The 25,393-nt window shown below is 41.0% G+C and overlaps 1 protein-coding gene across 2 annotated transcripts in view; it reads right to left on the reverse strand.

The window, feature by feature from the left end:
- Nucleotides 1-411: 411 nt before the first annotated feature.
- The window catches only part of rnf152 (ring finger protein 152), a 48,943-nt gene continuing 23,961 nt past the window's right edge, over nucleotides 412-25,393 (reverse strand). Inside the window, exons 1-3 of one of the 2 annotated variants that reach the window (XM_061064061.1) lie at nucleotides 22,563-22,686; nucleotides 16,724-16,795; nucleotides 412-5,072 (exon numbers count right to left, since the gene is read on the reverse strand). In XM_061064061.1, coding sequence (XP_060920044.1) covers nucleotides 4,212-4,856 — 645 coding nt within the window. In that variant the 5' untranslated portion in view covers nucleotides 4,857-5,072; nucleotides 16,724-16,795; nucleotides 22,563-22,686 and the 3' untranslated portion in view covers nucleotides 412-4,211. Of the gene's footprint in view, nucleotides 5,073-16,723; nucleotides 16,796-22,562; nucleotides 22,687-25,393 lie in introns of those variants that run through there. The other variant, XM_061064060.1, reaches the window with a different exon arrangement.

Consider the following 25,393-nt stretch of genomic DNA (forward strand, 5'->3'; position numbering starts at 1 on the left):
GGCTGTGCAGTCCATGATGAGTGTGCTGGTCATCATTAGCAGCTGCCTGGAAGAAATAGAGGTGTTTTGCTGCAGAGAGGCCCAGCTGCAACCATTCCCCCGGGGAGCGTTAATTACATCCTGCACACTTTATCAATAAATATTTGAGGCGAAAAGAAGTTCCTGAGGGTAAACAGAGAGAGCCTGCTCTTCACCAAGTTCACTCACCCATGCAATATGTGACTTTGATGAATAGGGCTACAGGAAATACGCTTTTTTTTACGCTTCTCTTTGGTGAGGACTTTTTCTAATACCACCAGTGGAAGTGGAGGCTTATTTCTCCACAAGACAACATTAATATTTAAGCTGAAAAGCATTCATTAACAACCCAATGAAACGATTGTAATTCTAAAATAAAGGCTTCATGAGTCCTTGTTTGAATAAAGAAGGTTTGCTTTATTTTTTGCACCAAAAAGAACAGCTGCTGCTTGTGTCGTCAGCTGCCGTCGACCAGACACAAACAGGAAACTACAACAGGAACTTCACGGTATTTTTTTTTTTTACAAACACACAGGCACAGAAATGACAAGCCTCCTCTCTAAACTTCTACAGTCATCGCTGTGTGAAAAATGTTTAACAGGGCAGTTTTTGATTCGAAATTAAAAAAAAGAAAAAAATCTTTACAAAGGACAAGAAGGAGATTCAGATGTATGTAATTCTCTTGAGTCACAGGAAAATGTAATGTAGCTGAAAAGATGAACAGGAACAGACCTTTACACTGAAGACCAGGTGTTAGGAATATCTAATCCTTTTTGACCTTTTAGTGGAGAATATTTCATTTTGCAGGGAAACATATGAAAAGCAAAGAAAAACCAATAAGGCTGGTACACCTTTGAACATCCTTGGTTTTAGGCATGACAGTGTTTGTGCCTCCAAATAATGATGGGAATTCACCACCAGATCAATAATCCAATAGATCAACATTCAACAGACACTATACGGGTGGGTAAACGACTAAAAACCCTTAATTACATCATGTGTGGGTAATCACACTAAGAGCATGTTAGAACTGTTAAAGCTGTTTTTTTTTCTGCAAAACATCTCCAATTTTAAATATATCAGCTAGGATTTCCTCGTACTGTCCTATTTGATTTCTACAAAATCCCTGAAACAAAAGAAAGTTCACTTTTCTTACAACATGGCTTTCGCAGTGTTTGGGTTACATCCTTGCCATACACATGAGAGGTGAGTCGGTGGTGTGGACTGGAGAAGAAGGACTTAGGAGACACATTGGTGACGCTTCCTATTGGGGAGATCCACAGCTCATTGGACGCTTGTGTCAGAAATACTGCAACCAAATCTGTCGGTGTCTATTTATGGTTAAAAAAAAAAAACGGGTTAAAACAAGCTTGTTGAGTCACCAGTTTGATTCCACTGTCTACTGCTGAGTTTAAGCGTTTCATGGTGAGGGAGATACATCCACAAAACACATTTTAGACAACAAAGAAAGTTCCACTACATTCTTGATTTCTGATTTTTATAGTTTAGTTCTTTTAAACCAAGTGTAAAGTATATTCATGTTATAAGATTGTTGTCATCATAATGTACAAAGATGAAGTTTCATGTCCTTTTAAAGAAATATTTTTATCTTAATGTCAAAGTGTTCTTGTCGGTTTGACCTCCCAAGAAACATTTTCAAATTCAAGTTCTGAGAAAATTTGCAAGTTTGATTTCTTTTAGAGCCCAAAGACCTTAGAGTATTCTGAGCTAAATATATTTGAGTGAAGGAGCATCTCACTTTGAAAGGGCTTTCTACACAGTCTCATAGCAACTGAAGGAGCAGCAGCGTGTCCCTCGTGGGCCATGTCTTCTCAACGTAACCCTCCTCTTTCACTGCATTTGCAAAACAAATGTTTGCCCTATTGTAGCCTGAACACTTTTACCACAGAATATTTGTCTTCAGGAAGCTTTTCGCTGCAAAAAGCCTCAATTTATTCCATTTAGCTGTCAAAAAATGTTCCTGTTTTCGGTACAGGAAGTGGTAAAATGATGCTAATACGGGATGCCAAATAAGACTTGTTTTTTGAAAAAGATTCAGTCAAAAAAAAAAAAAAACTGAAACAGACTTTTGTTTAAATGCAGCAAAATGATGCTAAATGAGGAATCAAACTAGATTGAAAAAGCATAAATTTAAACAAAATCAAAAGACAAAAGGTCACCTTTTGAACTGCCAATGGCTAATTTATCTATCACGTAGATGTATTTCATGAATTGAGGATTATTTGAAGAAATCCAATGTATTTAGAGATATTGTAAAACATTTTGGCACAGCATATTTCTCTAATAATTATTATTTGACTTTCCTTATTTTGTGTGACTGGTGTGTCATGTCCACTCTGAGTGCCCTGAAGTGTCCTGTCCTGGATAACATATTTATATATTTTAATCTCAACCAGAATGTATATATCAACAAAGCAAAACATATAAAAAAAAAAGTTATAAACAAAAGAAAAAGAAATTACAATCATTCTGTACATGACAAGACTGCTGTACAAAAGAGTTCACCCTGTTTGTGTGTCCTGTACACTCCATTGCTTTAACCACACAGTAAACAGACACATTGCTTGCCTCGACGTATAAAAAGTGGAAAAGAAAGAGCAACATCCATCTCTTAGGATCGTAGGAGATATTCAAAAAGCAGATTAATCGATATGGTCTTCATTAACTGGAACCCTGCAGCACCCGCCTGCTCCTGACCTCTTACTCACACACGTAAAACACACACCGTCGAACTGTCCAAAGCCACCCGGTTTTCTAAATGAATGACGTTATTAAGGTTAGGGGGGGGTTCATGGGTGGGCTGGTGAGGGCCTGATTAAAGCTGGAGGTGTGTTATGAGAGGATGACGATGGTGGTCAGCAGGGCAGGGTGAACACAAGACAGTTAACAAACTTTGCAACTGTGTGACAACAAAACTGCACATATTTTCCAAAATGACTACCATTTCTTTTCAATTTCAATTTGTCATCCAGTTCTTAATACTAAATAGTATCTTTTAGCAAATTTCCTGTCCTTAAGTTAGCTTTTAGACAGTTAGCATCGTACAAGAAGGCTCAGCAAAAACTCTTTCCATCTTCAAAGATAGCAACGGTGATAACTTTCAGATAGCAGTCGAGCTCGGTTTGTTTTTTATACTTTTAGTGATAAATCATTTAATAAAGAAATTGTCATTCCAAGTGACTTTAGCAAGTTCTAAGAACACAAAAATATTTTGAATATAAAATAATATACAACAGAAGAAAAAAAAAAAAAACAAATGCTCAAATTTGGCGAGGTTGAAAACAAAAAGTTCTGTCATGCTGGATTTATGACACATTTCTCTAACTTTTTCAGGTCTCATTCTGAAGTTTCAATTGTCATTTAGCTCTAATGTATCTATTTTTGGCTTGTAGCCTACACTGCTGGCATGAAAGAACAATACAATCCACAGTTAAACCTTTTTTTTTTTTTTTTTTTCAAACTATCTCTTCATCACACGAATCCATTATAATAAAAATGTATTCTGAAAAAGAACAGGTTGTGTGCAGGAGAAAAAAAAAATCAACAAAAAGCTGTGCTGATTTTAAGTTTCCCAGATGATTCAAACAGAGCCAGACGTGGATCCTGCACACTTAATTCCTGCAGCATCAGAGAACAGAGAGCAGCCAAGTCCAAACTCTTTGTACTGCTGCACCAGCTGGAGACGCTGCACTCGGAACAGACACTCAGCTAAACAACACTATGATAACAGATGTACTTCTACCAATCACAGACGAAACAGGCAATCCAAAAGGCTGTGAGTGTGACTGAGTGTCACGTCGGACCTTTGCCAAAAACACATCAGCTGGCTAAAAAAAACTTTTTCAGGAGTCACTTCCAAAGTGTTCTTTAAAGAAAATGGAAGGACACAAAGAGGAAGGGAGTTTCAGGGAAAGTGACGGTTCAAATTGTTATTTCCATTTTTACTTCAGCCTTCAAAATGTAAAAAAAATGGGGGCACAACGGCAGACCATTTGAGGATCTCCACCCTGCCCTCTTCTTTATCCGTTTCTCACTATGATGCTCTGTTGTTTCCTTGGATGCCCGTCATGTGTCCCCTCTCCTCAGCAGAGTCCAGCTCTGAGAAGAGGCAGGGCTATTCATGGGGGGTCCAGGGGAGTCCGCGGGAGTCTGTTTAGCCTCCTCCCTAACCCTCAGCCGCAGGAAATGACGGTGAAGCGTTTGGAGATGCAGGACATGTTATGCAGCACGATGCCCAGGAGGAAGAGCAGCACGCACGCCACAAGTATAACCGTGCACACACCGGACCACGTGGAGCCTTTCCCTCCTGCTCCCACCGGGTGACTAACTCGCCGCTCGCTCTCACCTCCCTCAAGCCCCATCCCCATGCTCTCCAGACTGATACCCAAGCCCAGAGGCTGCTGCTCGGGGACCGTCACCACTGTCACCCCCTTCTGCTGGCTGCCAGGCAGGAATCGACATCCCAGCTCCCCGGGGAGGCCCAGCGCCCGCTCTTTGGCGATGGGCAGCGGCAGCATGTAGCAGCCGTTACTGGGGAGTCGGATGAAGACGGGTGTGTGCTCGGACGCGTGAGGGATGGCGATGACAGTGATGATGTCCGGGTCATCGGGGAGCTGGGAGACGGACAGGCCAGGCGGCAGCTTAGTGACGCCACGGCACCAGGGACAACGGATCTCTTTCTGGCTGCTGCGCATCTGGGTCAAACACACCGAGCAGCACGTGTGTCTGCAATCCAAGAGCTTTGGCCGCCGACGGGGACTGTAGTAGTTAAAGCAGATCTGGCACTCCAGGATTGAATCTTGGGAAAGAGTCTCCATTTTTATTTAATTTTTTTTAAAGATCGGTAGGTGGTCCTTTATTAGACCTAATTATAAGCAAACAGCGATTTTTATCTGAAGGGACCAAGTCAAACAGACTTTTTAGAAAGGTTGCGCGACTCCAGATGAAGCTACAAATGGGCCAATTCATCGGCAACCTTTGTCCACGACATTTCAGTGACGTCACAGCAATTTGGTGGAAACGTGGACAATCACCTGAAAGACAAGAGAAAGTACAACACTGATGAGGAAATGAAGGCAACATTAAAAAAAAAAATCACAGTTAGTAGCACATGTTGGTATTTAGTTCAAGAAATTAGGTTTGAAATGAACTCTGAAATAAGAAAGACCAACCCGAATTTTACTCTTGACTTGAAGTAAGTTTTTTTGTACTGAAACTGCAACGAAATTCTGGCACCAAATATTACCAATGGATTGTTAACAAGTGGTCTCATATTGCCTTCCAACAGCATTAACAAAACCAACTAACTATAGACACAAATATTGACCTTATTTGTCTTCAACCCCACACTGATATCCATCCGCCATTACTGTACTTCAATAGCTTTAATATCGTTTCCCCATTTAATTAAAAAATTGATCACAAATAAGCAATGTATTCAATTAATAATTAATTAATTAATTCAATTATGTATTCAATTAAAATGTAATTCCTTGTCACTTTCCTTTTCAGCAATACTTCATCATTTAACACAGTTTGTCTTTATCAATTTCAAACTGTTATGATTTCAGCAGCACAAGCTAGCAGGTGTCTAAACAAGGAACTAAGAAACGTATCATTGTAAACTGGTCCGGACGATAAGCACAACCACATGTTATCACAACAACAGAAAAAGGAATACTACATTGACACGATAAGAAAACTACCAGCAGTCTGTTGAACATGGCCCGAATTGTTGAATTTAACTTAGGTCCCGCCTCTAATTAGACAAATAACTAAACATAAATCAAGAGTTTGGGGTGGCACCTTAGGTGGCCAATCAGATTTCAAAGGGGGTTCATGCCACTTCTCAATTGACAATCATTTTCAATTTAAAATAGTCCCAACAGAAAGCTACGAATTGTTTTACAGATATGTAGCCTTTTCCTACAATAAATGGTAATCACTTTTAGGAACCAATAAGAAGAATTAAACTTATTATTTTTTTCTTTATGGGTTTCCAACTTGTTATTTGGGATACCGCTGTAATATGGAACCAAGTTGAAGTCATTGTTTTCAAGTCAACCCAATGGAATGATCCTCAGTCTTAAGGTGAAAACTCACAAAAACAAGCACACACACACAAAAAAAGAAACAGATGCTGTGTTCCTTTTTGAATAAGGATTATGATTATGGAAATGCAACACGAAATATTTACATATATTGACACAAACATTCACTTTTCAGGTCTTGGTCCCCTCCAGTGTTTCAAAAATATTCTGCAAAAATAGAAGTATACCGTACATGATTTGCATCACAGACAACTGTTTTCACCTCTGTAAGCTAAGGTTCAGGCCTGATTGAGGGCAAAAAATTAATAACTGACAACCTAATGAGAGTCATTGTTATGTATAGCTCATCGTACATTTCTGCTGCCTGAAGTCAGGGTGAGTTCATAAGACCCTTGGCCTCTGTGTCTTTGATAAGTACCTTTAACCGTCTCCTTCGGGCCACAGGCTCCATAATAAACAATTTCTTCTTGCATAATCACTTCTACCGTGTTAATCCATGCGGAAGCGGTGATGGTTGGCTTTTACAGATGATTAAACCCTGTCGAAATAGCACCATGGAAACAATGAATACCAAACAGGGCCCTGTTGATTTTATATTGTATTTTTTTTTAACCCAAATTGTCAAGTGTGAAAACTGCTGAGGACGAAAGACGACTAGATTTCTGCCTCTCTCTTTCTGCAATCTCGACAGAGCCAATGTCCCTCCAGGCGAGAACGTGGGAAGACAGCAAGAGTGAAGAGTGAGACAAACGGAGGAGAGAGAGAGATGCAGAGAAAAAGAGGTGATAAAAACAGGGAAAGGTGACCACTGATTGCCCTGCGACACCATACATCTCTGTCCTATATCAAAAACAAGATCTCAGGCAATTAAACTGCTCATGGTACCCTGTGGGGAAACAGATGTGGCAATGAGAGATAAGACTGTTTTCACACCAGGCAGGCTCAGAGCACTTTATTCAGTCTGAAGTCCCTTTTTCTTTGGTCCATTTGGAGGAGAGAGTAGGATCACATTCTACTCGAGGTGGTGGTAAATAACATCAACAAGACGAGGTTTAGATTTTGATAGGGCTTATCGAATTGAAATCCCACAAAGATACTTCATATGAAACCAGAATCCTCTCCTGAAAGCTTTCTATCGATTGAGCCAAAAAATATCTAAAAAGTCATTGCAGCTAAGCAAGGAAGCCAAAATGTCCTTGGCAATAGTTGCGTCCTCCAGCTCTTAATGCATTCACTGGACACTTGGAATAGTCATATTTATTCTCATATTCTCCCTCTGTCAAGTTATGGGTCTGCCCAGAGGTTTCCTAAATTAATACCTGCTTCGGCGGCTTCCAGGAGGCGTCCTGATTGGCAGTCCACGCGATTTCAAGTATTTCTTATCAGGGTTAAGAAGATCAGTTCAACACCAAACTCTCAAGCTACTCTCAAGGAGTGAATGCTCATGTCCTGGGACAACACCCTTAACCAATGTAATTTGGGATAGTCTGTAAGTAATCAACTGCCTCCCACCGATGTACATTCGGTCCATTTGAACAGAATTCATGTACAGGCTCTTATTTGCATAATGGCAAGTGAGTTTTGATCAAGTTGTCACTGGAAACACTTTGTTAACGCCAAGTGTTACCGCAGGTTGTACTTGAAGATCCCATATTATACTCATTTTCACCTTTCATGTTGTCATTCTGTGAAACCAATGGTGTAGTTTTGCATGATTTAAAGCTATAAAAACTCCTTATTTCTCTTTTACTGGCGTCAGTAAAAACCCTCATGTCCGCCTCTGCCTGAAACAGCTCGTTTCAGCTTCTGCCTCTTTAAGGCCCACCTTCCCATGTGCCCGCTTTGTTCTGATTGGTCAGCTGACTGGAAGCCTTCCGTAGGGCAGAATGCAACAGGGCTGCGGGGCAGGACTGCTCTCCAGTGCTAGGAGAAGAGAGCCTATGTAAGAGATGTCCAAAACAATTAGCCTCATGATCTGAAACTTATGTTACCTTAATGTCAGCCTGCAGGTGACTTGGGGTGTATGTAGGCTAATCCTAAAACTATTGTCCATGAACTGCCTTCACTATTTGATATAATCCTTAACATCATTTTGTCCTTTCAAATGACAATTTCCTCTCTTTTTGGGAACTCAGATATGAAATTAGTAGAATGTCTAAATAATTTTCCAGGACAGCAAAATATTTTCCAGGACGCGTGGGAACCCTGCTCCTCGCTCTGCTCCTCGCTCTGCTCCTCGCTCTGCTCCTCGCTCTGCTCCTCGCTCTGCACTCTCCTCTGCACAAGCTGACCTAGTTTCTCCATACCGTTGCCGTGTCAAAGAGTAAGAGAGCAGAGACATCCAGGCAGTTTTATGAAGAAGGGAGAAGAGAGGGATGCAAGCACAGGGAGACGAGAGCAGAGAAAGAAACCTGCCCTTGAGGGGGCGAGACAGCCCTGAGAATTACTGAATCCTTTTCCCTAAGATAAGGATTAGCTTTGATCTGACATAAATGCTTTGTGGCTCAATATTTCCATACACAGTCTCTCTCTCTCTTTCCTTCTACCTTCTTCTCTTCTGACTCAGAAGCCTTTCCTCTTTTACTTTACATCAATTCCTCGCATCTTTAAACAGCTTATTCCTTTACTCTTTCCCCCTTCGTCTTTCCTCTTAATTTCTTTGTTGTTTTCTACATGCAAAATACCAGAAAAAAAGCGACATTACAAATACAAACCACAGCAATTACCAATTCACAAGAGGCAACATTTTGTACTGCAGGGAACGTCAATCCAAACTTTTAAACAAGTTAATGCTATGTTAATTCAAAATCCCTGGTGTTAAGTTGTCTATTGAACAAATTGCTGTTATTACTCAAAATGGGCAAAGCACCCTTATATTTGAGGAAAACACTTCATCATGCCGGATACACGTGCAATGGATCTCCTTTTTTTACAGTACACCACTAATGAGATATAATGGTATGTTGTATTATGGCTCTAAATTGTAATTATCTGTTAATATTGAAGTATGTATTGATTAGTTCTTATGATTAAGTGAAAGATTAGTCCAAAATATATCAAACACTTTCAGTGCTGCTTTCCACGTTTTCTCTTCACCTCCTTGAAGACAAAGTAGTCACTCAGATTGAAGGTGATTGTTTGAGGTAAAAAAAACGGAAGCCTCGTCAAGTAGTTTCATTTTTTCTCAGAAGGTGAAAAAAAACAGCACTCGTGATTTTGAGGAACATTCTGAGATCATGAAACAACAACACGAGGAGCAACCTCTGCTGCGTCTTAACAATATGATTAATCGGTTCAACTGAGCAACAACCAGGGCAACCTGAATAAAAGCTCAGATTGTGACCCATTTTCTATCACAGCTACAGAGGAACACAACAACATTCAGCCATGAGAAGATGCAGGAGCAGATCGGAACAGTTTGACTAGAGTTGGTTGGTTTTTAAAGATTTTTCTTTTTAAGTATCAAAAACAAGAGAATCATTTGCGGTGAAGTTAAAGTTTCTATTGAGCTCTTTTTTTGTCTGTTTCAGTGAAAGCGTGCCTCTTAATAATTCTACCAGTCTTTTTGTGGAGTCATCAGGGGTTCAGGGAAGGACGTATGATTAAGTAATGATGCAGAGTGACCGAGCGGCGTCCTCCAACACACCAACATGCCCCTGGTCCACTGAGAGTTCCCAAACTGAAAACACACACATTCATTCATTCCCTCGGGAGCGCCACACACAATCGGCTGAGGAGTGAGTTCACTTGTCCTCGCAGACAGAAGTTAAAAATAACCACAGACAGAAGCACACCCATGGAGGTTTTCTGTTTTGCGCTCGGGACGCCGAGTGCTGAAAACGCTGAACTGCACTGCACTGGTTTTGTATTAAAAATGTGTGCAACAGCATAATAGGCATTATTCTATGATAACTGTTAAAGCTGAAATGCAGCTATTATTTTTGCACACGTGACAAAAAAATGGTAAGTCAGTGGATTATTAATAAGGCAGTAAAAAGCCAATATCCTGTTAACTCAACTGAATTTGATAGACATAAAGTTCACTGTCTGTCGCTGTGTGAAACCCGACATGTGCCTGTTTTTTCCCCCTTTTAAGTAATTGCTCTTCCACTACATAAGGTCACAAGGACACTCTTGTACTTGCAAAACTATAAACTTCATGCACTCTAATTTAAAGCAAAAAAAAAAAAACTACCACTAATAAACGTGAACATGTAGAGGACATTTAATTTGTGAAGTATACATCAGTTGGAGGCTTGACACTGAACACAAGCAGCCTACATGAAATCTGTGCAGAACCATTTAGAAAACCTGCCTGATTACTGGTCTCTGCATTGGTTAAACCTGCAATAATCACTGAGGTTTTATGTTGATTTTTACTGCACATTTTATCCCCTTGCATCACAAAAGTACGAGTATGTAGGACTTTTTGGATGCAGTCTTTCTCTGGAGATGACGATAAATTCTCTCATACAATTATTGGAGTGGCACTAAGTGGTCCTTGGTCCAAAGCCAATCATTCAAGTAAATTGCATTGACATTTGTTGCCAAGAATAGATATTTCTTTACAAACCACAACATATAGAAAATTAAAAAAAAAAAAAGGACAAAGAAATCAGAGGCAGGGACAAATAATGTCTGGACTTTGTGAAAATATCTACCTGTTTGTGGATGAGATGTTAAAGCGATATCAGAATATTTGTTCTCACACTGATTAATATAACTTGATAATTTTGCCAGTTTAAAAAGTATACTGATAATGGTGTCAGCCTGAAGAACCAGACAATTCATTTGTGAGCATTCAATTCTAACTTTAAAAGATGCACGAGCACATAAAGTGTTTTTCATGCTGGGGCTTTTTTAACAGCGTGTCCTTATTGCATGACGTGAGCGAGCATCAGTGAAAAATCATTTTGATTAATTGTTTCCTATTTGAGTGTCCTAACAGCACCAGAGCGACACAGCGCGAAACAGGATAACACACCGCACAATTTTTTCCCCCGACAGCCCATTTCTGTTTCCATTCCTGTCGCTTCATTAGTATTTTCTGCAAGCTTTCTGTCATCAGATGATAAAACACCAGAAACACTGAAAAGGTATACACTTATTTCCTTTATCTCACTTTTAATATAGCGAACAACTGAATCAAACAGCACACTTTAAAGTCTATCCGAGCAATTTATGGCATCATGTATGTATAAAGTCCATTATAATCCAACATTCATTCATTTCAGATGGCAGTTAAATGCCTTGTGATGTGATGAAGGGGTTGCATGTGTTGGTATTATGCTAATTTAATGTATTTTTAAAATATACAATAGATCTTATTATCCTCCCTTTATACTTGGGATGACAACATTTCATCAGTAAATGAAATTGATTTTTTATTGTGATGCATGTTTCAGACGTCAGATATTTGTAGCACCATAAATGTTCCTGCAAAAACAAACATGTCAAATCAACTGGGCTCTCCTTTAAGTCCTGCTGAGCCAGCATCTGCATATTAGACTGTGTCCTTATTTCCTCACCCACACATCAAAAATTTGGACTGCAATCAACATCTCTAGAAGTAAATCTAGCAGCTACATTTAGCATTTCTGCTGCCTGAGACTAAAGAAGAGCAGCAGCTTCTTCAGCGAGAGCCAGGCTGCTTTTTACGCACCACAGTCCTCCATCAATTAACTTAAAACCGCAGCTCATTTTTCATATTCGTTTAATGATAACTGCTCAGGCGAGAAGGGCAGAGAACGTCTGTCCTTGACTGAGGTTACAGTGCCAAGTCTGGAAACGTGTACCCATGTGCTGATCATCACTTCTTCAAACACACTATTTGGACACAGATCACAGAAAAGTGACTCGGCAAAAAGGTGAATTAGAATCAGAGGAAAGCAAAGGACTGTAACTACCTTCTATCAGTCAGAATGTAGTCGTCACAGAAAAAGAGATATCTCCAAATCTTGTGTCTTGACATGGCAGACTTTTGAGGAAACAAGAGTTAAAAAAGGTCCAAATTGGAGGAAGCTAACATATTAGCATTGTTGCACCGTTTACTTTCATCACATCTCCTCTTTGGAGTATAAACTGAGAGTTAGCCCGTCAGCTTGGCAGCTCCAGCAATACTTCAACTATTCCAACAGGTTTTTATTATAGAAGCAAGCTAGCAAAAAATTTAGGATTCATGTCTTTAATAACTGGATTGAGGGCTGCCAACTCTCACAGACATGGAGTGTGAGAATCACACAAATGACACAAATCTAAAGCCACACATGCCTTTTTGTCACGCTAACTTTTTATTTTTTTTCAAGTCAGTCTATTGCAGGGGAGCCGTCATCATCATCATCATCATCATCATCTGTTTGAACCATAAAATCCATGGATTGAACTTCCGACCGGACATGCGCATTAGAAAATCATCACGGTGCACGTGATGGTAAGTGATTGTTTATGACTAAACTTTCTGACTTAAAGATCCCATATTCTGCCCTTTTTGAGGTTCGTATATTTAATCTATGTACCTACTTTTGTACGTTCACAATAGATAAAGTCTGAAAAAAGTGTCTGTTTTCATGTACTGCTCCTCCTTGCTCCCTCTACGCTCTGAGTCCGTCAGCTACACTCTGTTGAGCCCACACTGTTAGACCCCACGTGGGCCAAGTCTGATCTGATTGGTCTGCCGATCCGCTCTGTCGTTATTGGTCAGTTGCTCAGCACGCCTCTTGGAAATTTCAACATGAGCTGCAGGGCTTGCCACAACGAGCCAATGGACTTAGATCAGTGATCTCACACTGACAATGACGTCGGACTGACAAATTTTATCGAGGGGGGCTAGAACCGAGCGTTACATGCAGCTAATGCTACAGCTAACAGGAGGAGGTAGGAGAAGCCGCGTTTCCACGGACTTTGAATTTTGAAAACACACTAAAGAGCATATAAAACCAGAAAAAGCAGAATATGGGACCTTTAAAGCTTGTGGACTCTGTTAGACTTCTACTTTTGTGTTTGATCTGAGATTTGTTTTATATTAAAGGAAATAGAAGTTCGAGGGAACAGAAAGTCTACAGTAAAATTATATTTAAGAGAATAATGTTCATTAAGGGAGGTACATTAGAATGTTATTGTGTCCACTTACATTTTTCACTGCTGGTGTATTTGTGTGTTTTTAGCTTCTGTGGATGTTTTTATAAACTAAGTGCTCTTTTGTTTCTGGTCCTAATTGAGTTTGCTTGTGTATTCACCACCACAGTGTATGACAAATGATGCATTGTGTTAGTGTGCGTGTGTGTGTGTGTGTGTGTGTGTGTGTGTGTGTGTGTGTGTGTGTGTGTGGTCTCAGCACAGATGGAGCCCCTGATAGAGGGCCTGTGCAGCCGACCACTGCAGGACACATTATGGCAATTTCCAGCCTGAAGAGCCAGCGAGCGTCAGAGCTGGCGAGGCTGTTCGATGAACTCGACCCCACAAATCCAGCCGAGCGTGACGCCAACGCCTGCACCGCTGGGACGACGCCCAAACCCGTTGAAGGAAAGGTAGGCAGAGGACAGTTGGGTTCATCCAGTACAACTCTCCAGGTAATCGGTTTCATTCTCTAAAGCCAATATTTGACTAAAGAAGACCGTTTCCTGACTTAACAATGAATTCACGAGAGGAAATGGAAAGAGAGAGAGGGGCAGCGCTGATTGAATTTCCTCTCTGGTCAGACTGTCCTCAAACACACACAAATCACACTTCACCAAAAGACCTTATTTAGCCTACACAATTGAAAAAGTTTAAGGTACTATTAGGAGTCTGCCCTGTTTTCTCAAGAGCCCAAAATTGTTTAAACCTCAGAGCTCTGTGATGGAAACGGTTCACAAGTGCCTTTATGTTCAAGTTCTCCATACCTACAGTATAGTCTGTACGACCTAAACTAAGTCGTTTTCTAAATCAATAAAAGGTGAAAACTTCTAAAAGTATTGATATTTTGTCATAAAAAATGACTTGTGTTATCATTAGTGTTAAAAAACTAGAAATTATTCTTTATTTTGATTTTATATATCCATATTTTAACAAGCAGTATGCTAAGGTGTTTTGATAATTTCATCTGCAACAGATAGCAGTTGTGATGCGTGCACTGTACACAGAGGTAATAGTCCTCAGCGCAGCGGGCGTGGGTTTGAATCCGACCTCGGCCCTTTGCGCTGCATGTCCTCCCCCACACTCTACTCCCAACATATCCTGTCTCTGTTCAGCTGTCCTCTCTAATAAAAGCAAAAAGGTCCAAAAAATAAAAGAGATACATGAAGAAAAAAACACCATAAGTCCTGTGTGCAAACGTCAAGATTAGCATCAGAGAACTATGTCTTATTATACGATTTCTTGAGATGTTGTTCTTTTTTCCAATTTTTAATGTTTCTCTATTACTGTAGGAGATTTAAATTCATAATTTGTTTGTAATTCTGGGCTCACAAAACCTGCATGCATGTGTGTGAATTATTGCACATTAGACCATAAATCCTGCACGAGGTCACACAGAGTGCAAAAACTCCCATCAGCTAAGCAAATCACCGTCCCTCCCCCCGCTCTCTGATGAAAGGCGTCTCTACACGGAGAAAATGTGCGATTTTTCAGAGCAGATGAAAGAGGTGAGCGCTGTGAGTTCTGCCGCCGGAGGAGCGATCTGCAGCCACAGATTCAAATGAAGATCCCGGAGACCTGAGATAAAGGAGGAGCATCGCGGCCCTGCTCCGAAACTTCAAACAACACTGACACTTTTAATTAAGCCAATCTGTAAAACTATGGAAATGTGGAGTATTTATAAACTACTGTAAGAGAGAACGGTGTCAACATTCTGTGTCCATTTTCAGCTCAACACATTTCAAAACAAAGATGAGAAGTGAAAGTGGTCTTTAGATGACTCACAACTTTCACTGGAGGCTGTAATGTGCTTTTTTTCCCTCTCATGCCAGAAATCATTTTGAAAGAGCGGCTCTCGCTCCTTCAAATGGAGTAAATCTGAAGACTGAAACACTTTGATTCACTTATTAAATAAGAGAGTTCACCACAGAGAGGGTGATAAAAATGTACTGCTAAGGACAGGCCTCGGGGCTCTGTTTCTGCAGAAGAGACGGCTCTGAAGAGACGTCTGAGTTTAGATGTGTTTTCTCCGATTTTCATCTGCTTTGCTGAATCTGTGCGGCTGTCTGAGTTTGTGCTTTTTTGTAGGCGGTAAATAAGACTCACTCCCAGCGAGGAGGCACCTGAGAAGACAGGTTTTAATATTGTGCGTCTTTTTTTTTGCAGCCGCTGAAGTCTATCAGCGAGCGGAGCGACGCAGCAGGTAGCAAACGCAACCCGACCCGAGTTCCCCCGACTGAAGATGAGATCATTTGCACTTCAACGAGCAGCACAGCAGGAGAGTGTGTGCGTGGATGTACATGTGCATGAGTTTGTGCGAGGGGAACACTAAGACGAGTCACAAAACAGACCCAGCTTGAGTTTTAAGAAGCTCAGCAGGTAAACATTCGGGGAAAAAAAGCAGTGAAAACCCGTCCGCTGGATGCTCAAAAACAGACGATTACACATTCATCACAATGCACTGTCCTCTGTTCAACCTTCACCTCGTCTCACGGCAACGCTTCCAGCCAACGCTTTCAAGAGTCTCTCGCTCAATTTGAAACACCGGCGAGAGATCTTGAACACTGCTAGGGGACAGACGGCGTCATATAGCGAGTGCTCGGTCACAACCTCGCTCCCAGGTTCTCCGAGGAAAAAAAGGCCGGAGGTGGAGAGAGAGAGAGAGAGAGAGAGAGTGACGAGATGAGCGGCAAGGTTCACTTTTAGAGTTGCCCTCAAACTGTTTCATGTCAGCCTGTCACCGTTAACACCTCGATGTCTTCAGCTGGCACTTTGACATCTTAATTACAGGCAATCCCAGAGAAATGACAACATCTACTTCACAAAGCAGTCTCTCCCACACACACACACACACAAACACACACCAATATGTGTGTTATTTAACAAGGAAAAGTAAGTTGTCAGGCGAAGAAAATCAGAAACAAGCCTGAGGACACAACAGATACGCCTCCCTGAAGCAATATTTGTTTGATGAAATGCCTATTTTTGAGTCTTTTCTCACTTTCTGACAACTCAATTTCTCACAAAGTCTTCATTTGTAGCAGATATTTAAATGTGAGCTTTTCTGTACGGTTTTAAAATGGTAAATGTGAGCACTCATCACAGCACTCGAGAGCCGTATACCCTGGGATAGTGCTGTTGAGAATTGCTGCTCATATACAAAATAGATCTATTTTTGTATGTATTGGGGGCACTGGTTGGCCTAGCAGTTGGTTTGTGCGCCCAATGTACAGAGGCTGTTGTTGTCATGTTGATCTAATTGTGAGAAAGCCGAAGGTAAGAAGCTGGTCCCCATTTTAGTTTGGTAGAACAGTTAGCCTTGATGGTCGGAGCGCATCAATGAGGATAGTTTATTATAGTCAGGAAAAAATTTAAATGCTAGCTAACTCAAGGAGGACCAAAACAGAAAGAAACAGTCGGCCTATCAACTAACTTATACAACAGTTAATGCAGACAATTAAAAAAAAAACAGTTTTTAAAGTTCTCTTAATTAAGAGGATTTTACACACAAAGGAACTCACCCAGACTGGAACAAACTCAGCTCAACTTGGTCTGATCGTCTTTCCAACAACGATGGGACGGCAGTATCCAGCCTGTGGAAAAGGAAACAAAGAGGCAACATGTTAACACCCACCGTAAAGTGTTCTTTACTCGCCAACAACATTTTATAGAGGCCTGGGGCAGACCAGAGGCGCTTGAACACGTTTCTCTGGAGTAACCGGAGATGTTGGGTCTGACACTTTGATGTCTTTAGGTGCACAATGTTCTCACTATTGCCCACTAAATGTGTCCAAAACAGTGACTAAAGAAAATAGCATGAACTCTTTGTCTGCAGAAATGAGTTGTTTTGCATTTAAATGAAGATGCCCTTTCCTGTCTAAAAAACGAATAAACAATCCATTGAATCCGCTTCATTCAAACCCAGAGATTACTGTTTTTATTCACATGTTTAAAATCTCCAAGGCCGCCATTTAAATAGTGTAAAGCATTACCAGAAAAGAAAACAGTTTGAAAGATGTCCCACGATGTCATGGGCTGCTTTAAAAGTTTAAACTAGGGTTAAGGCCACAAATCTACTCAGCGATTTTCTCTGATTAAAGGATGTTATATTATCACCATGGCATAGCTTAGTGGAAGCATAAAAATGGAATAAAGCAGCTTGACATTAAGAAATAATGTCTCTTGTTCACTCTTCTGTGGGCTCAAGAGAGACTGCCTCAAAAACCTGCCTATTTGCAAATCTGGAATCAGAATCGGTATTAGGAAGGAAAATTGGTAACAAAACCTCTTTAGATTGTTTAGTATAAATTAGGGCTGTCAAATCATACATTTTTAAAATCATGATTAAATTCCTGCATTTCCATAGTTAATCAAAATTAATCACATTTGTAATTTTATTTATGTGTTTGTTTATATGTTTGTACTGTCCTAAGCACTAAGAGCACTTAACGTCCTGTTTGGATACCAACATGCTTTTATTTTGAAAGAAAATAATGAACTTCAGGTATAGGGAAGAGTGAAAAAAAGGGAAATGTTTGATGTCATAAGGAGGATATGACGTTGGACTCGACGTCTGAGCTGTCTGAGAGTTTTAAAGTGAAATGAGCCATGTAGAGGTGCCGCAGTGTCGTTCTTTACATTACTTTGACTACAGTGAGATATTTACCTACAGGCTTCTGAGGGGACAAAACAGCACATGGTTAATGCAACTTAAAAAGAAATATGCATTTCTGACCTTACAGACGATCGATTAACGGGTTAACGCAGACAGACCCAGTAAAGATATCCTTGACCTTTGATTTAGCAGCACTACTGTGTTTTATACACTTGTTTAACCTTTGTATGTACATTGTACATTTATATGTATTTACTTCCTCCCTGGTGAAAGTCTTATTTCAGTGATGGGTTGTTTTCATTTTGGACTGACACACTCTCTCCTATTAGCTCTGATTGTCTCAAACCCCTCTAAACCTGATTCCAAACAGCCACTTTCCTTTTAATGCAATTAAGTTTAAGGGACGCTAATTAAACACATGATTATCAAAGGACTCGTGAAGGATTCAAGTACCGCCACCAAGCTGTTGGGTGACGAAGTGTTTCGATGCTTTTGCCAGACAATAAGAGGCTGAAAATCCTGTTCACACAACTGAGCCGTATACTGCCAAACAATAATCACATTTAAAACAAAACCTGAGAAACTTGGAGCAACAACAAGAACAAGCAGCACACTGCATCGATGACAGTAATCCACACGGTGTGTAAACACTAAACAGTCCGCCTGCAGTCATTACAGAGACACACGTAGTCAACATTTATCCTGCTTACTATCAGATCTGAGATCAGCCGCATTAGGACGATGTAAGCTCTTTTTATCTCCGCACACTGGACGAACACAAAGGATGATTAATATGATCAGCAGGAACAGTAAAAAGTCCATCTCAAGATATAAAGGATGTTTTATAGGGCTGTTAATACCAGATAGCCTCATAATTCAATTTAGTTTATTGTGCAAAAATTGGATCCAAAACGGAGTCTAAATCACCGCCCTGTGATTTTCAATCAATAGTGCTCTTAAGCAGCGAGTGTACACTCTTTCTGCTCGTCTCAGTCCAAGTTTAGTGTCCTTGGAGACTTTCTAATCATGCCGACATTAAAGCAAATTTTCATTACATTCCTAAATCCTTTAAAGAACAAACCAATTAAGACTATTTAATCCCTCTGTTTCAAGTGCAATTTAAATCCTAAAAACAAGGACGACTTTGGGAAACAGCAGCATAGATAGCAGAAATCATTAAGTAACAGCTGTAGTGTCCTTGGAAGGACAAAAAGGAGCTGGTAGGGTTGTTAAATATTCATTAAAAAGGAACGCTAAATGGAGCAAATGAAGGACTAACTTGCAGTTTTCATTATAAAGGCTGTAAAGTAGAGTAAAGTAAGCAGGAGGATTTACTGTATGTGCTGTAGACTGCAGAGCCAAGTGAGGTTCCCTGCTGCCAGGCCACCTGCTAGTACACTCCTGATTTGAGAAATGACCGTGATGTCTTCCATCGGCTATTTTCACACCCGTCCTCCTCCTCCTCCTTCTCCCCCCCCCCCCCTCCTGCTCATCTCCTTTAGTGAGACAGACAGCTCTGAGGGTGAGGACACATTTGACGCCCAGCCAAGGAGAGGAATATTTCACCCAGACGGATGTCGGTGTGGACGCCTCAGGCAGAAGAAAAAAACACAAGTGGGTCGATACTCTGATTGGCAAGTCGCTGGTAAGTCGCAGGTCAGGTCCTCTTCCTCCGATGGACCGAGACAAATCCATCAGGACTGTCCACATACTGATACCACGGCTGCTGGCGGCCTCACCTAAATTTACATTCCTACTGAGGTAACCTCACAGTCACTGTACTGACACTTGTTCAGTGGAAGCGGGGAATCCTTAAATAACATTAAGATTGAAACACATTTCAACCAAATCAGATGCATCAGTCATTCTCCAATCAGCACGAGATGGAAAACAAAAGTTAATTCTTAAATGAAACTGTTGACGTTTTGATTTAAAACGTATAACTCCATGGATTAAAGTTAGCTGGTCCAATTTATTTGTCAAACAATATAGTGTCAGAGTGACAGAGACTACAAACATAGTGAGCTATTATTGATTAATATATCGCAATACATATTATCACAATATATTATACTGTACTATGTTCTCGCAAATCGCATATTTTTCTTATATTGGGCAGAAACCCCATCAGTCATCTGTAAATTTCTTCTTTTACTAAAATTGATAAATAAGTTGATCCTTGATTTTTAAGAGAAAGGCTCCTACAGTTAGATAACAAACTTTAAATTGCTCCTATGTTTTAAGGAGAAATATAATTCTAATTGGAATGATCGTTGTAGTATACAGGAAAAAAAATCAATCCTGTTATTAATCCAACAATAAAGAACTTAAGCTTCAGACTGAGGGACTACAATCTGTTTTGATCCCATCAGAAGTCTAAGCCATCCTAATCTAATTATGTTTTCCTCGATGGTTTCCGACCAAAGACAATAAGACAAGGAGCTGTAGGTGTGAACATGTGATTATTCTCGCCATATGTTTCTGATGTTTATTAAAGAATCTGATGATTCTTCAAAGAAAAAGTAGGAACAGAATCCTTTGTGATGTTTGAAGCTGTAAATCAGCTCCGAACTTTTAATAAATACTTTGAAAAAAAAGGATCAATTCTCTTTGGATGTACCTTGGCTTGATTATTCTCACTTTTAGGACATGCTTTAATAATCTTTTCCCCCCTATCGTCCTCCACAAAATGTCTCCACGTGTTGCCAAATAAACAGGCTTTGATATTCCTACAAGCTCATCCCCAGCTGGCATGCTCACACTCTTTAAAGGCAGCGTGGCGTTGGTGCGTCTGACAGCTGAGTGGGACCCTGTGATGCTGTAACAACATGAGGGACGACAACAGAAGCGCCGACATCAAAGCCCTGCACCACTGACACACACACTAACACACACATTGACACACATGAAAAGGGACATTAGCAGCAGATTACCAAGGCCAGTTATTCATCAGTATTTACGAGAGCGAGGTTACGAGTCATATGCATACATAGTGCTGCTCTGAAATGACTCCCACTGCTCATTTGTACATGAGGAAGGGAACGAGAGCGACTCTGAGCATCCTATCGACACTCACTTAAGATAATGGGCCTGCAGGGAGGATAAAGATTGGAGGATGAATCTAGGAGCTTCTCTGAGCAGCTGAATGGGCAGACATGGCAGATAAAGGGCTTTAGAAAGGGACACTACAGTACCCGCGGTGGCAATTTGTCAGGATTAAAGCTGGATACTGTCTGTCAATGTGTGTGTGTGTGGTCACAGTGTCAGGTGTTGTTCATTACCCCAAGGTTGTCAGGGGAGCAGAGTGTTGCTCTGCGCACACCATGGGGTCATCTGAGGCTTCGCTTCATGCACAAGTTCATGGGTCAATCTGACTACACGTTTTCTTCACTTTTAGACATTTGAGGTTTGAGATTTTTGCAAAAACATTTTCCCAATTTTGCTATTTGTCTGTTTGTGACAGTCAGGGTGCATTTATAAAAAACAGAAAAAGAACTTGAATGTGGATTTCAAATGTTATGTGTCGTCTGTCTCGTAGAAAAATGGCAACCCAGGCAAGTTATACAACTGATGCAGTTCTAATAGTTGTTGTGTGTTAAATCTATGGAATACCAACTTAATACTCAGCATCTTTCTTTGACTGGCATGAGAGAAACATGAACTTAACACTCCAACAACGCAGCTCCTGTGTTGAAATGAAAGAGTAACGTGAACTGATCAAAACTTTCCCTGAGAGTTAAACTTGATTCTTTGAATTTCCAAAGCAGGAAAAATTATCTTAATTAAGTTAAGGGAATATTATGTCACTGCTCCAGTACTACTTTCAAAATTAAAGTAACTTTGGGGTTGTACTTGCAGCAGCTGAACATTCCTGATTGGCTTAGAACTTGCAGCTTTATTCTGCCATCATGTTTAAAAACTCTGAAGTTGGAAAAACTGTTCAGAATTGGTTGATTTGCTCACGATTCCCAACAAAATAACACATCATACACTTTTTCTCAAAACACTTAAACACTGCCCATGAACAAACAAGAGCAGAGAAGAAGAAAACTTAAAATACCTGCGCCTGTCTTAAGTAATTTAAGTGTTTTTCTTATTATGCAAGAAGAATATAAAAGCACTGTATTTTATGTCTGCAGCTGCATGTTGGCCATCTAGATAAGAGTAGCAATGATAGTACGTTATTTCCAATACAGAAGAGTGTAGATGTAGTCTGCAATAAGTTGGAAAAACTACCTTTATGAATCTATATCAGCACGGGAACTGGACAAAAAACAGATGGAGAATATGAACATATGGGACGTACAAAAATCCAAAACAGTGCATCCCCTGTGTTCAGTATGAAGAGGATTGAGAGGAGCTGTGGGCGGAGAAAATAGAGAAAGAAAACACCAAACAGACTCAGAGAGGTTTGCGTTATTGTCTCTGTAGCCACATGAACTGAAGGATGCCCTTCAGCCTGCACGGACTTCAATCAGACACCATCACTGACGGACCTGTGATTACCTCCCTCTCCGTCTCCAACACCTCGCTCTCCTGCAGCATCATCTGCCTCTTTGAACCTCCACACACACACACACACTCAAACACATGCTGCCTCATACAAGAGCCCTGCAGCAGAAACCCCCCCCCCCCCCCAAAAAAAAGACAAATGTCAAACATAAAACACACACACTGTACACACACACTGCGCACATGCCTGACCTTCAGCAGCATCTCCTGAGGCCAAACATGTGAAAGGCTACCTGTGTTCAAGCAGAGATCCCTGACGGCCTTCAGCACACGCTTTCAACCTCCCTCTCATGAAATTGGTTCGGCTTCACAATGCTCTCTTTCTGCGCGGATTCGGCTGGTTGAAAAAAAAGAAAGAAAAAGAAAGCAATTGGTTTCCACGAAGCCGTCAGACCTGCAGCTGACAGTGAGGGCTTTTATTGAGATGGTGGACAACATTAAAGAAACATCAGCACACACACACACACACACACACAAACACACCCATGAGATCCTCCGCCTGCAGAGGTTACAAAACAATGCCGATATTATGCAAAGAGATTGAGCTTGGTTTTAATCCAGCACTTCCACCTACACACTGTGACACAGAGCTATTGTGTCGGATGAATTCATTACAGGAGCTGTCAGAGCAAATCTCATTACAGGCCGAGCGGCAATCAACACATCGGAGTCTAACGACGGCGAGGAGGAGCCGTAAGATTCTTTTCATCTTGAGAGATTTATCGTCCTTGTATGTCTGAGCGTAACATTTAATCACTCTTGTTTCCAGCTTCTATGTAAATAAACGACGGAGTAATGACTTCCTGAGAGCGAAGTCAAACTCCCTCTGGGTTTGTTGATCTCAGCTCTGTGTTCACACTGGAGTGACGGCGCTTCCGTCGGCTTGTTTGCGTTTCCCCATATGAGGCTCAAACATGTTCCTTACATGTTTTTTTTACACATTAACTGCTTCCTCTATAATTGTAGCACTGCCACAACATTGTCATGATTTGTTTTTGTGTTTGAGTTTCCCGGTTTTATCCCAGTGTTGCTTGTTTCCCTTGTGTGTTAATGTTTCCTGGTGTTCATGGTTTCCTAGTTTTGTCTTCAGTGTTTTCATTTCTTACCCTCATGTATCTCTGTGTTCCAGTGTGTTTTGTTTGACTCTTGAGTTCTGTGTGTCTTTAGTGTTTCATGATCTTTCTGATTGTCTTCACCTGTGTCTTGTTAGTCTCACCTGTGTTTGATTACCCTTGTGTCTATTTAGTCTCTGTGTTCCTTCCCTCCTGTGTCAGTTCATTGTTGTTTCTATGTCGTTCGTTGGTATGTCTGTTTTTGCTCGTGCTCCTCTGTGGCGCCCTGTTTTTGATCCCTGTGTTTTTTTGTTGTACTTTCTGAAGTGAGTTTTCGTTTGCCTTTTTGTTAAAATAAATAGTTCGTTAATTCTGCACTTGGGTCCACACTCCCTTGTTTTCCCAAACGTGACAAACATGAGGAAAGAGAGACGGCCCCGCCCACTCAGAGACGCCGTGTCTAGGATCACAACAACTGACGGAGTCATCGTAACTGAAGGAGAACTAGCAGACATTTTCTATTATTTCCGTTTTAATAGATGTCTATTGTGATTTGCAAACCACACTTCCCATAAGACGATAAGTGGGTTATGGTTGGTGCTGTGCTGGTTTGATTGACAGCTGTCTCTGTCCATCACCTTCAACCATGATGGTTAACAGTAATCCAGCCTGGTTCAGTTGTTTGCAGGCTTTTGTTTGAGTTTCATTCGGCTGGACCTGACAAAGTTTTCTTGAATTAAAACACACTTCATCAGTATTTAGCTGCAGCCGATGCTACAGAGCTGCAGAGATCAGGATGCAATTTGAAATAGAGAGACTGACTATGAAGTAGTTCGGCTTTAAGTTAGCTAAAGAAAATCTCTTGCAGTCTTGAGTTTTTTTTTGTGTTCCCTGCTTCTTTCCATCGTATTTAAACATCACACTCTGTTCTCTGACAGCGGCACAGGTGCGCATCGTCTCCGCTGAGCTGAAATGAGCTACAGGAACACCTGGTGGAACATTTTGCACAGTAACCCTACATGTTAATGACTCGAGCAGTTGGTGAGCAAATTGACAGGATAACAAGCTCTGATGAGGCCCGAGGAGTTAATCAATGGCAGTGACATCCGAGGAGATGGCGATAAAGGACCCAGAAAAACAAAACAAAGATGCAGTCAATGGGAGGCAAAGAGCACCCGGAGCTCAGTCAATGAAGTGCACACTGCAAACTCAGCAAGAGAGCGGAACAGCCTCCAGCATTAGAGGGGTGGTGGGGGGGGGAATCCACTTTTACAGGGTCAATGTCGAGTGAAATACACCGACTCCCCTGTGGGAAAATATCTAGTACTCCTCAAATGGAAGAGGAGTTTCACAGGGAGGGAGTGAGTGTGCTACAGAGGTCATAAATCAGACGTTTGTGTCTGCATTCAGGCAGCAGAGTCAGACTCGACATGTTTCAGTCACCAGGAAAACAGACAAACTGACAGCAGGAGAGGCAAGAAAAACCTTCCAAGTGCTAAAAGACTACTACCAGCCCAGGTGAGATATGAGACACCTGAAAGAATGACATATGTCAACCTTTTAAAAAAAAAAAAGACAGACATCTTTTTACGATGCATTCCTCGACAGAACTCGTCAAAAATGGTAGCTTGTTCTTCGGCATTAAACTTCAAAATGTGACGACCTAGGTGCCGCTCCAGTGTCAGTTTGGCTCCTGGAGGGCTTACAGCCTGTCCTAACAGCATGCAACGCAAGCGTGTATTAGTGACAACACCAGCTTGACTATTGTTTCCTATTGGAGTATCCTTACTGCCCGCAAACAACTGCTTTTCTCACTCAACTCAACGTGTTAGCTTGTTTTAAAAAGTGGAGATAAACCTTACTCGGCTCACCAAGAACCGCTTATTGACGAACCTTTGAGTGTTGTGATTTGAGTCATTAGCTCGTCAATACAGCGCAGCACATCCGTTTGTCCACGTTCAATTCAAAAGCAGCGCAGGTCTCACTGTTTGGAAGGGGGAAAACTCAAATTC

The sequence above is a fragment of the Labrus mixtus genome, chromosome 19 (genome assembly GCF_963584025.1).
Source record: "Labrus mixtus chromosome 19, fLabMix1.1, whole genome shotgun sequence".
NCBI lineage: Eukaryota > Metazoa > Chordata > Actinopteri > Labriformes > Labridae > Labrus > Labrus mixtus.